We start from the raw sequence: 16,674 nt of genomic DNA, 5'->3' as shown, positions 1-16,674 counted from the left end.
AGTACCTACGGAAAATAGTGTGAATAGATTCAAATAAATAAGATTCTTTGGGAAAAGGGACCATTTTCAAAATATAACTGTATAAATAAGTGGGCGATTCTATATGCTTCTTTTCCTGATTATTCGTCACGTTTATGCTTTACTTCTCAAGATAGCTCATTACATGGTTAATATGTGATACTGTAATGTTTAATAAATATATTAGGTATACTATTTACTGAAAACTATTGCTGATAAAGCGTTATTTACCATGTAATAAGCTACGAATAAGGGAAGATAAGTTTTCAGTTTGTACGGCATTTGCATCTTACATGACATGCCCTTCATAAAATATTATGTCGTTAGGTCAGACTGGCCGAGCTGTTTGGAAGATATAATAATATTCACACTTGTTGATTGATCGTGAAGTAATCAGAAATAAATATATAGCTCGATTAATTGAAGTCCTAGGATATTGTATCTTTTTACAGTACAGTACAAAGATAAAAACATTTTGTGATAAAACTTGATGAAAGATATACCTATCGATGATGCTATATCTGTAAAGAAAATGTAAAATAGTATACAAAATGGTAAATGGCCATATTAAGTGCTGATTATCTTAAAGCATTCCGCAAAAAAAAAAACTGGCTATATTTATTGTGTACTTGCTATACTGTTACATTAATTTAAGGTTACAATAAATAACTGAAAAAAAAGGTAGCTTTTTTGCCGATTGCTTTAAGTCCGGATTAGCCGTGTTGGATATATACATATGTAATAAAATGTGTAATATATATTATATACTATGTATAATTGACAACGTTTCAAAATTTTCAGTGTCCCTAAGTCGAAAACCATTTCGAGATATAATATTAATATAATTTTTTTCCCGTATTTTTATGATAACAAAAAAATCTTAAAAAATAGTTTAATGGGGATGTGACCTCAATAGCTGATTTAGAGCTGTCACTATAACAAAAGAAACTTCCAGTTAGGAAGTCACTTGAGTTTGACAGTGACACTTGACAGTCAGACATACCGGACTGTTTAAGCTGAATGTTAAAACTTTTTTTTTTGGAAATTATTTTGTCGTTTTCTTAAGTATATGAATCAACACATGTGAAGTCATAAAGCTGTGTCTTCTTAAGCTCTTTCTACTCGAAGTAGTAATTAAACTTTCTCATTAAAATAGCAGTTTTTGGAAAAATAAAAAAATACGTGTATCTTTTAGTATTGAGTTCTTTCAAACCAAACAATAAAAAGTAGTACTCAAAAATATGAAATGTTGTCAATTGTATATATACTGCTGGTCGGTTATGTGTCTGATGATTGCTTGACGTCATGGTGCAGCAGGTGACGGAGCTTTCATGCCAGGGCACATAGCTACAAAAATACTATAAACTGAAATAAATGTCATATACAAAGAAATATTTCCTATGAAATAATTTAATTTGGTCTTAGAGTACAAAAATACTGTTGGTCGGTTGTGTGTCTGATGATTGCTCGACGTCATGTCGCAACAGGTGACGGAGCTTTCATGCCAGGGCCCACAGCTACAAAAATACTGTTGGTCGGTTGTGTGTCTGATGATTGCTCGACGTCATGTCGCAACAGGTGACGGAGCTTTCATGCCAGGGCCCACAGCTACAAAAATACTGTTGGTCGGTTGTGTGTCTGATGATTGCTCGACGTCATGTCGCAACAGGTGACGGAGCTTTCATGCCAGGGCCCACAGCTACAAAAATACTGTTGGTCGGTTGTGTGTCTGATGATTGCTCGACGTCATGTCGCAACAGGTGACGGAGCTTTCATGCCAAGGCCCACAGCTACAAAAATACTGTTGGTCGGTTGTGTGTCTGATGATTGCTCGACGTCATGTCGCAACAGGTGACGGAGCTTTCATGCCAGGGCCCATAGCTACAAAAATACTGTTGGTCGGTTGTGTGTCTGATGATTGCTCGACGTCATGTCGCAACAGGTGACGGAGCTTTCATGCCAGGGCCCATAGCTACAAAAATACTGTTGGTCGGTTGTGTGTCTGATGATTGCTCGACGTCATGTCGCAACAGGTGACGGAGCTTTCATGCCAGGGCCCACAGCTACAAAAAAATGCTGGTCGGTCACAAGTCTGATGTTTGCCTGGCTTCACGGGCAGCAGGTGATGGGGCTTACATGACAAGGCTTGTGGCTACTTAGTATAAGAGTAAGATTAAGATGTATAACTATGTAAATACTTTTGTACTTCGAGATCGAAGTACTTGTCAGTATGGCCGTGTTGGATTTGCCATTATAATGTTTAATAATTGTAACATTTTAAGGTACGTTTCTCTCAAACATTTAAATTTATGGCAATAATGTCGGTAGACAAAGAAACCGGGTCGGTCTGGCAAGTTTACCTGGACTGGTTATAAAAGGGACTGCTCGTCGGCGAGCAGTCACTTTTAGTTCTACCAGCGCCACGAACAGAGATAAGTACCTTTATCTGATTATATCATAATAATAATAATAATTGTCTGAATTAATTTATGAAATTATTTGAAGTACCTTAATCTGATTATTTAATAAATACCTGAATTTATTCAATGAAAATTGTCTGAATTAATTTATGAAATGGGTTAATGAAGATGTAATTAAAAAGTTAATGTTTTAGTGTTTCGTTATAAACAACTCTACAACGCTGTTTATGTCTGATTATTTAATAATAATTACCCGTATTTAACTATGAAAATTAATTAATGAAAACTACCTGAATAAATTGATGAAACTGACTAATGAAATTGTAATTAAAAATAAGCATATTTTACTATTTCATTATACGTAACTTAATAGTAACCATGTTTATGATTTTACTCCCTTGTTGAGTATATTTTGATGTGTCTCTAACGAGTAAATATATAATTGGTGTCATTGATTTATAACCAACGCAGTTTTATTATGTCCCATATTTGCCAATTGAATTACATATTTAAATTTATCCCAAAAACAAATTTAATTAGGATCGCTTAAATGGAGAATTGCCCGAATTGTAATACAAATAAATGTTTACAATTATTTTATCATATTAGTCACTTCAGGTCATATGACATTTGGGTAAAGCTAATTTGTTCTTTGGAAGTTAGTTATTTCGTCATATTAGTAGTCACTATAGGTCATATGACATTTGAGTAAAGCTAATTTGTTCCTTGGAAGTTAGTTACCTCTCTTGAAGTAAAAACGTTGATTATTATTTTGGACAAAAGGCTGCATATTATACCCGTTTAACATACTCTGTCGCATAATTGAATTGATATGATCTCTCAAACAAGCATAAAATAAAAACGTTTCATTATATAACCAAAATGCTAAATCACCGTTCAGAAACGCAAAGAGGTCTTAAAACTTTCACAGTTGAAAAGAAATGTAACCTAACATAGGAAACTTATGGATATATAATAATATGTAGAATGTAAATAATACGAGTATACATATGTAATTAGGTAATGCGACTAATGCGTCATATCATAATTATATCCCTGCTTCCCGAAGTGAGAATGGGTTCCCACATCTTGGTTCAATCGCTCAATATCATCCAAGAATTCCAAGATATCAAGTGTCAACAGCTATCGCTTATAGCGATTTACTGTGTGTCAATCAGCAGTAATTGATCAGTGTTGTTTTCGCTTCTTATATGGCCAGACAGTTTCGTGTCAGACGGAAAGGTGGGCTAACTAGTTACTATACGACCCCAATACATTACACATTATTCATCGACTCAAGTATTTACAACAATGTCAAATGACAAGTATCGAGAAATAAACAACAATCCTCAGCTCTGAAACTTGATTATCTGTATCCTCTTTATGTTTGTGCAATTTTTTCGAGCCCATACAAGGCAGTGCCAAGTTTTTCGCGGCACCGTGCATTCAACCTAAATCTATTAATTCTCGGCCTGGGCTCAATCCAATCCAGTTTCGAAGGAGCCTGTCTAGGCGTCTAGACTGGCAATTGGCTAAAAAACGATACGGCTGCATCCTTCTGTTGTATTTCTATTTTCTCTCTCAGGTATTCAGTTACAGTGGGCTTGGTGCAGACAGAAAACGATATATGTATTCAAACTTTCAAAGACTGTTTTTTAAAACTTTCTTCTGATTATATTTCGTAAACACTAAAATATGACGGCAATAATCCCATTAATATAAAACATATGGTTGTGTTTCCAAAAAGTCCAACAGTTAACACCTAAACATTGTTTACACTTTCAATTGGACAGTGTTATGGAATAAGCGATCAAGCGACAGTTAGTTGAAATCGAGAAAATGAGCTAGAAAGATTTGAAATTTGAATCAGTTGTTGTAAGTTCATTTATAACGTAAAAAAGTTAATTTTGACATTGAACCTATAAAAGTGTTCATAATTTAAATAGATAAAAAAAATAACACCATACCTATTCAAGTTTCGAAGTTATTAACGTTTTTCCGCTTGATTCTTTATTGAACTAATACTGGGATGAGGTTAATTTATTTCGTCGTAGCGTACTATGAGACATATTTTGTCGCTTGATTCTTTAATGAAAATTGTTAGAGGTTCTCCAATAATTTTTTTTAATAAATGTCAAAAAAATCAGCATATATGGCAAAATTGGCATTGTAACTAATAATAATTCATTAGTACTAGCCAGGATTACACACATAAGATATTATGATATAACAAAACCTCTTGATACTTAGTTCTCATTAAGCGAAATATCCTGCAATTTCAAATATGTAACAACGAATTAAACGACACTATTAGGGCGGTTAAATCGATATTGCGTTTATAAATCATCAAAACTTTAAACCAAAACGAATTAATAACATTTTTATGGCGTTTAACTCGATTTTGCGATTTAGAATATACGCTTATTATAATTTGTAAAAGTAAATTTGGCGTTCAATTCGTTTTTACGTAATGACTTAGTACACAGGGCCATATAAATTTTAACGTGTCGCTTGATTCTACCCCTTAAAATAAGGCTGTAAGCATGATTTTTCAACAAAGAAATAGTCAATACTATAGATTATCACATTTATATCCGAACTGCATTCATAACTTTTTTTTCGGATTTTGGCGCTTAGTTCGCTATTCCATAACACCGTCCAATTTAGAAGCCGTATCAAGCTCTCTTCTATTTCGGATAGAAACATGCAATGCTATAAAAATGTTAGAGACATTTTATGCCGTGCAACATCATAAAAGTCAGGAAGCTCACCACTTTAGCTCTTGGCACTGAATCCAAAACTGGCTACTTTACAAGACGTAGCATCGAAATGTTCGACTCAAATCAATGCAATTACTCTCTAAGTGGTGAGCGTAAAAATAGTGTATGCACTGAATTGTTTATGTTTCCGGACGTTCGCTGCCGGGATAACCCACATTGTTTTGTTTATTGATGATCTGGCGTTTGTGTTATGGAAGCGTGTTTCATTTTACTGAGTATCGATAGTTTATTTGTCAAATTGACCTTTCTTTATTATTAGGAGACGGCTGGTTAGAGCTACCGCACACGGCGACCTTCCTCAGCATTATAGTAGTACGTTTACTGAATCAATACCAGGCAAGGGTTAAAGTGAAAGATCGAGAAGTCTTCTCTGTTGGGATCTTAGTGATAATTTAATCCTAATGATATTTTTATTGTCCTTGACGTGGCCTTAATCATCGTATTCGGAAGAATGACCGCGATTTGTTCAAACTTTTCGACTTGAAGGGAATATTTTATACATCATTTACGCAATGACCTTTAACTGTAATTTTTGTGCGGAAGTATAGTGACTTTGCATGGTAGCATGGTACACCTCCGCCGTACTCGTATTCAAAGCTTGGTACAAATTTCAAAACCTGATTAACATCAGCTAACTCCTTTACTAATGCGCTTTAGGTTACTTTTACGTAACCTTTCTCCAATACAAAAGCGACACTAAGTGATATTAGTACCTTCATCGTTACGGCTTCGTGCTGCGGGCGATCATTATGTTAAAAGCCAGCAAGCCTTTCATGATTTGCATCAAAAGTGATTGATACCACGACCGGTATGTTAATGGGGAAATATCTAAACTGTGCCAGACAACAAATTTATGAATCATATTGTTTTATGCAACTAGTCCTAATTGTCATTCTGCTGAGGGCGACCCGAAGTCACGACTTCGACAGACATTAAACAGATTTATCGAGACAGAGTCAGTAACCTTTATTGTCCGTTTTCATTTGGTATAGGGAACAATGACGTCACAGAAACATAACAGACAATGGGCCGAAATATGAATTAATGGATTTGGGCCGCAAATTAGTCCGTGGAGCTTTTACTGTATCGCTTATTCGCCCCAATGTATCCCTTTTCCCTTATTGTACCCCAATACATTACACATTATTCATCGACTCAAGTATTTACAACAATGTCAAATGACAAGTATCGAGAAATAAACAACAATCCTCAGCTCTGAAACTTGATTATCTGTATCCTCTTTATGTTTGTGCAATTTTTTCGAGCCCATACAAGGCAGTGCCAAGTTTTTCGCGGCACCGTGCATTCAACCTAAATCTATTAATTCTCGGCCTGGGCTCAATCCAATCCAGTTTCGAAGGAGCCTGTCTAGGCGTCTAGACTGGCAATTGGCTAAAAAACGATACGGCTGCATCCTTCTGTTGTATTTCTATTTTCTCTCTCAGGTATTCAGTTACAGTGGGCTTGGTGCAGACAGAAAACGATATATGTATTCAAACTTTCAAAGACTGTTTTTTAAAACTTTCTTCTGATTATATTTCGTAAACACTAAAATATGACGGCAATAATCCCATTAATATAAAACATATGGTTGTGTTTCCAAAAAGTCCAACAGTTAACACCTAAACATTGTTTACACTTTCAATTGGACAGTGTTATGGAATAAGCGATCAAGCGACAGTTAGTTGAAATCGAGAAAATGAGCTAGAAAGATTTGAAATTTGAATCAGTTGTTGTAAGTTCATTTATAACGTAAAAAAGTTAATTTTGACATTGAACCTATAAAAGTGTTCATAATTTAAATAGATAAAAAAAATAACACCATACCTATTCAAGTTTCGAAGTTATTAACGTTTTTCCGCTTGATTCTTTATTGAACTAATACTGGGATGAGGTTAATTTATTTCGTCGTAGCGTACTATGAGACATATTTTGTCGCTTGATTCTTTAATGAAAATTGTTAGAGGTTCTCCAATAATTTTTTTTAATAAATGTCAAAAAAATCAGCATATATGGCAAAATTGGCATTGTAACTAATAATAATTCATTAGTACTAGCCAGGATTACACACATAAGATATTATGATATAACAAAACCTCTTGATACTTAGTTCTCATTAAGCGAAATATCCTGCAATTTCAAATATGTAACAACGAATTAAACGACACTATTAGGGCGGTTAAATCGATATTGCGTTTATAAATCATCAAAACTTTAAACCAAAACGAATTAATAACATTTTTATGGCGTTTAACTCGATTTTGCGATTTAGAATATACGCTTATTATAATTTGTAAAAGTAAATTTGGCGTTCAATTCGTTTTTACGTAATGACTTAGTACACAGGGCCATATAAATTTTAACGTGTCGCTTGATTCTACCCCTTAAAATAAGGCTGTAAGCATGATTTTTCAACAAAGAAATAGTCAATACTATAGATTATCACATTTATATCCGAACTGCATTCATAACTTTTTTTTCGGATTTTGGCGCTTAGTTCGCTATTCCATAACACCGTCCAATTTAGAAGCCGTATCAAGCTCTCTTCTATTTCGGATAGAAACATGCAATGCTATAAAAATGTTAGAGACATTTTATGCCGTGCAACATCATAAAAGTCAGGAAGCTCACCACTTTAGCTCTTGGCACTGAATCCAAAACTGGCTACTTTACAAGACGTAGCATCGAAATGTTCGACTCAAATCAATGCAATTACTCTCTAAGTGGTGAGCGTAAAAATAGTGTATGCACTGAATTGTTTATGTTTCCGGACGTTCGCTGCCGGGATAACCCACATTGTTTTGTTTATTGATGATCTGGCGTTTGTGTTATGGAAGCGTGTTTCATTTTACTGAGTATCGATAGTTTATTTGTCAAATTGACCTTTCTTTATTATTAGGAGACGGCTGGTTAGAGCTACCGCACACGGCGACCTTCCTCAGCATTATAGTAGTACGTTTACTGAATCAATACCAGGCAAGGGTTAAAGTGAAAGATCGAGAAGTCTTCTCTGTTGGGATCTTAGTGATAATTTAATCCTAATGATATTTTTTCATTGTCCTTGACGTGGCCTTAATCATCGTATTCGGAAGAATGACCGCGATTTGTTCAAACTTTTCGACTTGAAGGGAATATTTTATACATCATTTACGCAATGACCTTTAACTGTAATTTTTGTGCGGAAGTATAGTGACTTTGCATGGTAGCATGGTACACCTCCGCCGTACTCGTATTCAAAACTTGGTACAAATTTCAAAACCTGATTAACATCAGCTAACTCCTTTATTTACTAATGCGCTTTAGGTTACTTTTACGTAACCTTTCTGCAATACAAAAGCGACACTAAGTGATATTAGTACCTTCATCGTTACGGCTTCGTGCTGCGGGCGATCATTATGTTAAAAGCCAGCAAGCCTTTCATGATTTGCATCAAAAGTGATTGATACCACGACCGGTATGTTAATGGGGAAATATCTAAACTGTGCCAGACAACAAATTTATGAATCATATTGTTTTATGCAACTAGTCCTAATTGTCATTCTGCTGAGGGCGACCCGAAGTCACGACTTCGACAGACATTAAACAGATTTATCGAGACAGAGTCAGTAACCTTTATTGTCCGTTTTCATTTGGTATAGGGAACAATGACGTCACAGAAACATAACAGACAATGGGCCGAAATATGAATTAATGGATTTGGGCCGCAAATTAGTCCGTGGAGCTTTTACTGTATCGCTTATTCGCCCCAATGTATCCCTTTTCCCTTATTGATTATGACTATTCAGAGATTTGTTGTAGTTCACCATGTAGGGTTAGATTTACATACTGCATCTAAAATCCATGTCGGCCAGGAAGAGAACAAAATGAAAAGCACTCGTATTAATTGCATTTCATATACCAAACTAAATCAATGCAATATCTTTGTCCACAGTTCAAATCAGCTCACCGAGTTGCCTCGAGAAATATGTCAAATGCCGCTACAAGTTCTACTAGTACCAGACAACCTCCTAACAACGTTGCCAAAGGAAATCGGGAAGATGACGACTCTAGCGGAGCTGGTGGCGTCAAACAATAGGCTTACGCAAGTGCCGATGACGCTGGGCGACTGTGCTGGTCTGCGGGCGTTGGATCTTAGCAATAATCAACTAGGATTGTTACCTTTACGTGAGTTCTCAGATTTTTACAATGCTACTCTCTATGTTTAAATAGCAGACAACCTTCTAAAGACTGCCATAGGAAATCGGGAAGATGACGACTCTAGCGGAGTCGGTAGCGGCAAACAACAGGCTTACGCAAGGGCCGATGACGCTGGGCGACTGTGCTAGTCTTCGGACGTTGGATCTTAGCAATAACCAACTAGGATAGTTACCTGTACGTGAGTTCTTCTTTGCGATCCCATTGTCTAGTTCCAGTTAGCTCTACTCTACCCTATCAATAATGCTAGAAAACCTACCAACAACGTTACCAATCGAACGAAGAGAGATGACTTGAGCCACCCGCATGCATGGGTGCATTAATGATTTGTAGTATCTATTCCAAAATTCAAGAGTCCGATAATATGTATCTCTTTTAGTTAATTTTGAAAAAAGAGAAAACAGAGAAGCAAAGTGAATGGCGGAAAATGTTGACACGTAAAATAATTTTCTCAAAGAACGCAGACTTATATCTGATGAATTTTCATGACTAGAGCCTTTAGAGGTCTTAAAGATTCATTAAGCCAAATAGTGTAAAATTCAAGAAGTGCTCTCAACATTTCAGAGGTGACATACCTTCGGCTGGAGCATTTGGACATCAGCTGCAACTGTATCTCTTCCCTGCCTCTGGAGCTGCGCAACATGAGCACCCTCATCACGCTGAACCTGGACAATAACCCTCTTGTATCCCCTCCCACAACGGTATGTTTTATTACTGAACAATAAGAACGAGAATAAGCGTTATATTCAAACTCTATCACGTTTGTCCAGCATGAAACTAGTTTTTTACTGTTTGTATATTGTAACAGACTCAAATTCTATATATTGATGCCGAAAGAAAAAACTACAAATAGACTTGAAAACCTATCGAAATGCAACAACTCTTCTTTTTGGTTCAAACAGAAAATATCTTATTCATAAACTCGTGTATTTATTTACAGGTGTGCATGCGCGGGCGCGTGCACATATTTAAATACCTAGAAAACATGGCGAACAAAGACACTCCGGCACACCGACGTGTCGAAGACACCCGCCGAACCGCCAAACACACCTCCTACCTTAACAGTCCAACGACCAACCAAATAACGTCAGGCAATGCCACGATAGACTGCCTCAGGCATAAGCCCAGACATGTCGTGGATAGCGGGTACAGCACTGATGGGATGGAGAAAAGGTGGTCAAATGACGGTAAGTGGTATCTTAATGTAGAGTGAAGCTCCTTGTAAAGACAGCCGGTGACCTGCCAAACCTCTTACCTTAACAGCCTGACAACCATGAACCAACTGCCTCAGTCATAAGCCGAGGCATGTCGTGGATAGCGAGTACAGCACTGATGGCATGGAGAAAAGGTGGTCTAATGATAGAAAGTCGATGCCATCAAAGACGCTATAGGAGAAACGCTACAACACTTCATAATTTAACAGTTCGATAACCGACTAAGGTACAGTTTGAGACATTTCCTAGACATCAAACTAAGCACTGAACCCTCATGTCTCACCAGTCTCACCAATGCGATGTTGAAATTCGCTTTAAACACTTACCAAACTCGTGGTATATTCTTTGCAAAGAAGGAATTTTGGCCAGAGCTTATCTTATCCTTGATAAGTGCAAGATTCCTAAGACCAAATGATTTATACTCACTTCCTCAGGCGGAGGTGAAGCTGGCGGAGGGTCCGGTCGCTCCACGCCCAGCACGCCATCCACCCTGTCTCCCGGCGCAGCGCTATCGCGGGCACAGTCACTGTCCAGCGAATCCCCTTTACCACAATTGACTCCGCTTCTCACTGGGTAAGTGTCCTGAATTAAACTATCTTTGAAGTTATAGTTTGTGCCATCCATGAAGCTGCGCCCTCCCTCAAGAAAAATAGAATCCAAGGCGTACAAGCGTGCAACCTTTCAGCTAGGTAGTAGTTCTTTCTATACACATTAGCATATGAACTATCATTGCCATAACTTGCACACTTGTACTAAAAGCAATCAGAAAGAAGAGTGGGGTCTTCGTTGGATGGCAAACTATAAAGTTTTTACATTGCTCTAATTGCTGATATGTTTCTCTATAGATGGAGTATTGTATTGGCAGCTTTGATTATTCCATGCATGATGATAAATCAGTTAGTGGCTCTCATACCATGCTTTCTAGCTGGAGTCACATTTTTGGGTCACTAGTCTATGGAGTATTTCTTATAGTTGGGGTTTTATTATTAAAACTAACAATCAAGTGGGTATGAAGTGATCATTATTTTCATATATTTTTGGGAATAGCTCTTTTGTGGCTTGTAATTATACAAGTTTATTTATGAAATCTTGTAAAAATAAAGGCTTTTACATGTCTTGAAAAAGCTCTTTTGATAGTATCAGCTTTATTGCCTGGTGGAAGATAAATTCGTCAAAAATTGAGTTCGAGACAATCTCCATTTGGATGCCCGTGACCAGGATATTTTCTATGTTTAAGTTTCAGTACCTAATTTCCATTAACTGTATTTTAAATGTACACTTTAATTACAAAAGTTCTACTAACTTTATTTTGTTCTGTATTTATTAGATATTTGTCTTACGTAGTGCTTAAATAACCGTAGCGTTGTTTTTAATTTGTATTTTTTTATTTCTCGTTGGCCGAAACAGAGGTAAACTTCAAACCTAGCTACCACCACCATCACACCCTCTGTCTCACTCGCTCCTTTTGTTTTTATTATTAACCCCGGTGTTGTCCCTTTCAGCCTCCGTATATCACCCGAAGGGAACATGTCCAATGGCGACGATAAGAGTAAATTAGCCCATCAGCAAACCTACAGGTACATTAATCATTTGCACACATTCACGCGTAGATGCACTTATTGGTGTTTTAGAAAACGTTCATCTTATATTGTTGAATACTGCCAGGAATTTTCGTTGTTCTTATAATGAATTGTTGTTCTACACTCAGTCATGAATTAATTTAAATCGTAAATCTACATGCATTATCAAAACATGGTGGAACATCTAATGGATGTAAGTCATTCATAAAGTGATCGTGAATTTTGGAGCTATAAATTATCATACGAAATACTCCAGGGAATATTAAAATAAAATTATACTCACCGGTTCAAAAGTGATATATTATTGGCCAGTATGTATTATAGCTGTCCGTATTCATTCGAGGATGAACGTTTTCTTAATTTAGAACGAGTTTTATTGAAACTCAGATTAATAACACATTGCACACTAACATCATTACTAACAAAATCACAAAGAGAAAAGGGATTTATTTATATGCATGCAATATAATATTTAATATAATTACCAACAGGAAAAACCTTCTGACACGACTCAGAAGCGGAATTAACATCTGAGTTTCATTAAAACTTGACAATACTTCAACAAATGTGATTCTAATTAAATATTTGACAAATTACAGGCAATACAAAGAAGCTTTAAGACAACAACGCCAGCAAGACATCTACCGCCCCCGCACCGACCAGTCGTCACCCGACGTGTCCCCGCACCAGAGCCCCGCACACCGCCCCCCTCCCCCAACGGCCACAGTAACGTATCCCCCCTCTACTCCCCGCGCTCCACCAGCATCTCCCCCAACTCCTCGCAGGTGCCAAACTCCCCCCTCCTCCACTCCACCCCGAGAAGATTCCAAAACCAGAATGGAAACTCAGAAAAAGAAGAGAACAAGCGGCCGGTCCAGAAAGTGGTGCCGTCGAGAAACGTCAACAAGATCTATTCGGCGGTGAACGGGAACGTGGAGTACGGGCGGACGAACGGCCACGATACGTACACGAAACCCACGTCGCCCACTAAGTCCCCGACGAATACTTTAGGTTATAATAGTATAGGTAAGTAAATTAGATAAGTACCATTACGAAAGAGCGGTGTCTCTTATCACAAGTATCTTCAGATACTTAAAAAGAGACATCTACCCTGCTACTGTAAACAGTTTATGTGCTAAAGAATAAAAAAAATATATATATATATATATATATAGGCCAAAAATGAGATGGCGGAAAGACCTGGACTCATTTTTTTTGCATATAGGTAGGTATTTCAATGGGAACTATCGTTTTTTCAGTCGCCAGTTGGCGCCACTGTTCAGTAAGGTCCAGAGATATAGCTGTCAGTCAAAGGCGTCTTATAAGATCGGCGCCGAAACAAAGTTTTGAATCTCATTAATTAATTATAAATAATTAGCATTATATTTTTCTTAATTCCGTTTTCAAAGCGTTCACATCCATCGCCAAATCACTACATAGTATAAAACAAAGTCGCTTTCTCTGTCCCTATGTCCCTATGTATGCTTAAATCTTTAAAACTACGCAACGGATTATGACGCGGTTTTTTTTAATAGATAGAGTGATTCTAGAGGAAGGTTTACATGTAGGTATAGTACCCGTGCGAAGCCGGGGCGGGTCGCTAGTAATCTATATTTGCGATAATTTCACGAAGGAGATTACTTTTCAACAGGTAAATGAAAGAAATTATAATTTATGTCACGAACTCATGAAGCCTGCCAAAACCAGTGACACCAGCGCCTCTAGTGGCAAAATCATACGCGATAGGTCCCATTCTAGAAATTCGTTGAGACACTGATTAAGATTCCAAATACCTACTCGATTCGTCAATATTGGATTGTGACCATTCTTTACACAAATATGAAAACAATAACATCGCTTACGCGTCACGAGTCACATTCCTGTCGTATTCTACTTGTCAGTTGACTGTTTGTGTATACACAGCATTGTACATACGAAGCATTGTAGTTCTGGCTGTGCAGATTCATTGCTAGTAACACTTGAATCATCAATGTGTCACTTATAAGTGTCGTTTATCTCTGATTAGGTACTTACCATAAAGAAAACTTACTTGCGTCTGATTTTTTTATCGGATATAATATTAATTTCAGTCTTAAGTTATTGAAACTAAATTTCATGGGACGCCCTCCCATGTAACTCAAATAGCCATTCGATGATACTTGAAAAAATAAATGAAGTGTATAATATGTAATAACTGACCATAAAACCATTTCAGGCACAAAATCCAACATCCCGCGGCAAACCAACGGCGACCCAAAGCTACTAACAACAACGGTGTCATACCTCAAAGGCGCCGCGCCCAAGCCCGCCGGCAAAGTGCCGTGGAGTAAGGACGACAAACTCAGCTTTACCATGAAGAGGGAATTCGATAAGCAGAAGGAGGAATCAGATTTGTTGGCACAGTTGAGGACGGTAAGATATTCTTTAAATTACTGTTTATCTCAAATCTGATCTACAGTTGGCAGCAGAGTCAGTTGGCGCAGTTGGTAGGACCTCAGCTGGTCCTGTGATGCTTTCTAAGTATTGATGTTGGTGTGTGAAACTACTTATCGTTCCTCAAAGGAGCTGCACCGAAATCCAAGAGACAAGTTCAGCTTTACCATAGGGAGGAGTCGTATTTGCTAGCTGATTTGAGGACGATAAGTTGGTATAACGCATGATTTCCTTAAACTAAATGGCGCAGTTGGTAGGATCTCGGTAGCTGAACTCTTAGATGGTATGGAAATATTCATTTTCGTATGTGAAACTATTTATAACGCCGATGTCATATGCACATCAAAAGCGTCACGGGAAAACCTGTAATGTTCCATTTCATCACAAATATGTTTGCAAATGCATTTGCTAGTCGTGTTTAGTAGTAAATGTAACTCTTAATAAACACTGATGACGGTCAAAGGAGAAAACAAGCAACGCTTACCCATATTCAACTTATTCATTCTAGATATCTCTAATAGATCAAGAGCCCAGGCCCGCCAGACCTTCCTCAAATTCTCAAGGATGAAACTTTGGGACAATGTAGAGTTCACATCGGCGTTTAATGTGTGCATATTTTCTAGTTCGGCCCATCGGCCAATTTTTTGCTATCAAGTGATGAAGGTGAAAAAAAAAAGTGCTTACTTTCCTTAAATTCTCAAGGCTGATTTTTATATATGTGTTAGAGCACGTTGTTAGAAATTGGTTATCATCAATGCCAGACCGTTTCCGCCGGCCATAACTTTTGCCAGACGCGACAAAGTTGGCAAAAAACGACTCTAACTTACCTCATTTTCTCAAGCCTGATTTTGATATATGATACGCAGGGACCTATAACTAGACCGTTTGTAAGCAGCCAGACCAATCGGATGGACCCAACCATCCGCCAGACCGACTTAAAGTTTCGATATGAGCATTAGTAGAATTGAAATATTCCGGGTCTATAAAAGCTAAAAACTTGAATTTTCTACATTAAGCTACGTGTATATTGTATACTTGACGTAATAAGCGACTTTCAAAAATTTTACTTCTAAGGAAATAAAAATATGAAAGTTTATATGTGGTACAAGATTAATTTTAAGCTATGAATTTTATTTACACTGCGTAAGTACATGTGTATTTTATTATAAATATAACTTTTACCAGACGCGACAAAGTTGGCAAAAAACGATTCTAACTTACCTCGTTTTCTCAAGCCTGATTTTGATATATGACACGCAGGGACCTGTAACTAGACCGTTTGTAAGCAGCCAGACCAATCGGATGGACCCAACCATCCGCCAGACCGACTTAAAGTTTCGATATGAGCATTAGTAGAATTGAAATATTCCGGGTCTATAAAAGCTAAAAACTTGAATTTTCTACATTAAGCTACGTGTATATTGTATACTTGACGTAATAAGCGACTTTAAAAATTTTACTTCTAAGGAAATAAAAAAATGAAAGTTTATATGTGGTGCAAGATTAATTTTAAGCTATGAATTTTATTTACACTGCGTAAGTACATGTGTATTTTATTATAAATATAACTTTTACCAGACGCGACAAAGTTGGCAAAAAACGACTCTAACTTACCTCATTTTCTCAAGCCTGATTTTGGTATATGATACGCAGGGACCTGTAACCAGACCGTTTGTAAGCAGCCAGACCAATCGGATGGACCCAACCATCCGCCAGACCGACTTAAAGTTTCGATATGAGCATTAGTAGAATCGAAATATTCTGGGTCTATCAAAAGCTAAAAACTTGAATTTTCTAGATTAAGCTACGTGTATATTGTATACTTGACGTAATAAGCGACTTTCAAAAATTTTACTTCTAAGGAAATAAAAAAATGAAAGTTTATATGTGGTGCAAGATTAATTTTAAGCTATGAATTTTATTTACACTGCGTAAGTACATGTGTATTTTATTATAAATATAACTTTTACCAGACGCGACAAAGTTGGCAAAAAACGACTCTAACTTACCTCATTTTCTCAAGCCTGATTTTGAT

At 37.0% G+C, this 16,674-nt stretch overlaps 1 protein-coding gene across 1 annotated transcript in view; it reads left to right on the top strand.

Moving 5' to 3' along the window:
- LOC125227643 (leucine-rich repeat and calponin homology domain-containing protein) overlaps positions 1-16,674 on the top strand; it is an 89,630-nt gene that overhangs the window by 64,447 nt on the left and 8,509 nt on the right. The window contains 8 exon segments of the mRNA XM_048132010.1: positions 9,150-9,382; positions 9,977-10,113; positions 10,353-10,599; positions 11,061-11,199; positions 12,129-12,203; positions 12,806-12,909; positions 12,912-13,232; positions 14,422-14,618. Coding sequence (XP_047987967.1) covers positions 9,150-9,382; positions 9,977-10,113; positions 10,353-10,599; positions 11,061-11,199; positions 12,129-12,203; positions 12,806-12,909; positions 12,912-13,232; positions 14,422-14,618 — 1,453 coding nt within the window.

Source organism: Leguminivora glycinivorella, chromosome 6, assembly GCF_023078275.1.
Source record: "Leguminivora glycinivorella isolate SPB_JAAS2020 chromosome 6, LegGlyc_1.1, whole genome shotgun sequence".
Taxonomy (NCBI): Eukaryota; Metazoa; Arthropoda; class Insecta; order Lepidoptera; family Tortricidae; genus Leguminivora; species Leguminivora glycinivorella.
The sequence above is the reverse complement of the archived record's forward strand: the minus strand, read 5'-3'. Positions and strand labels throughout refer to the sequence as shown.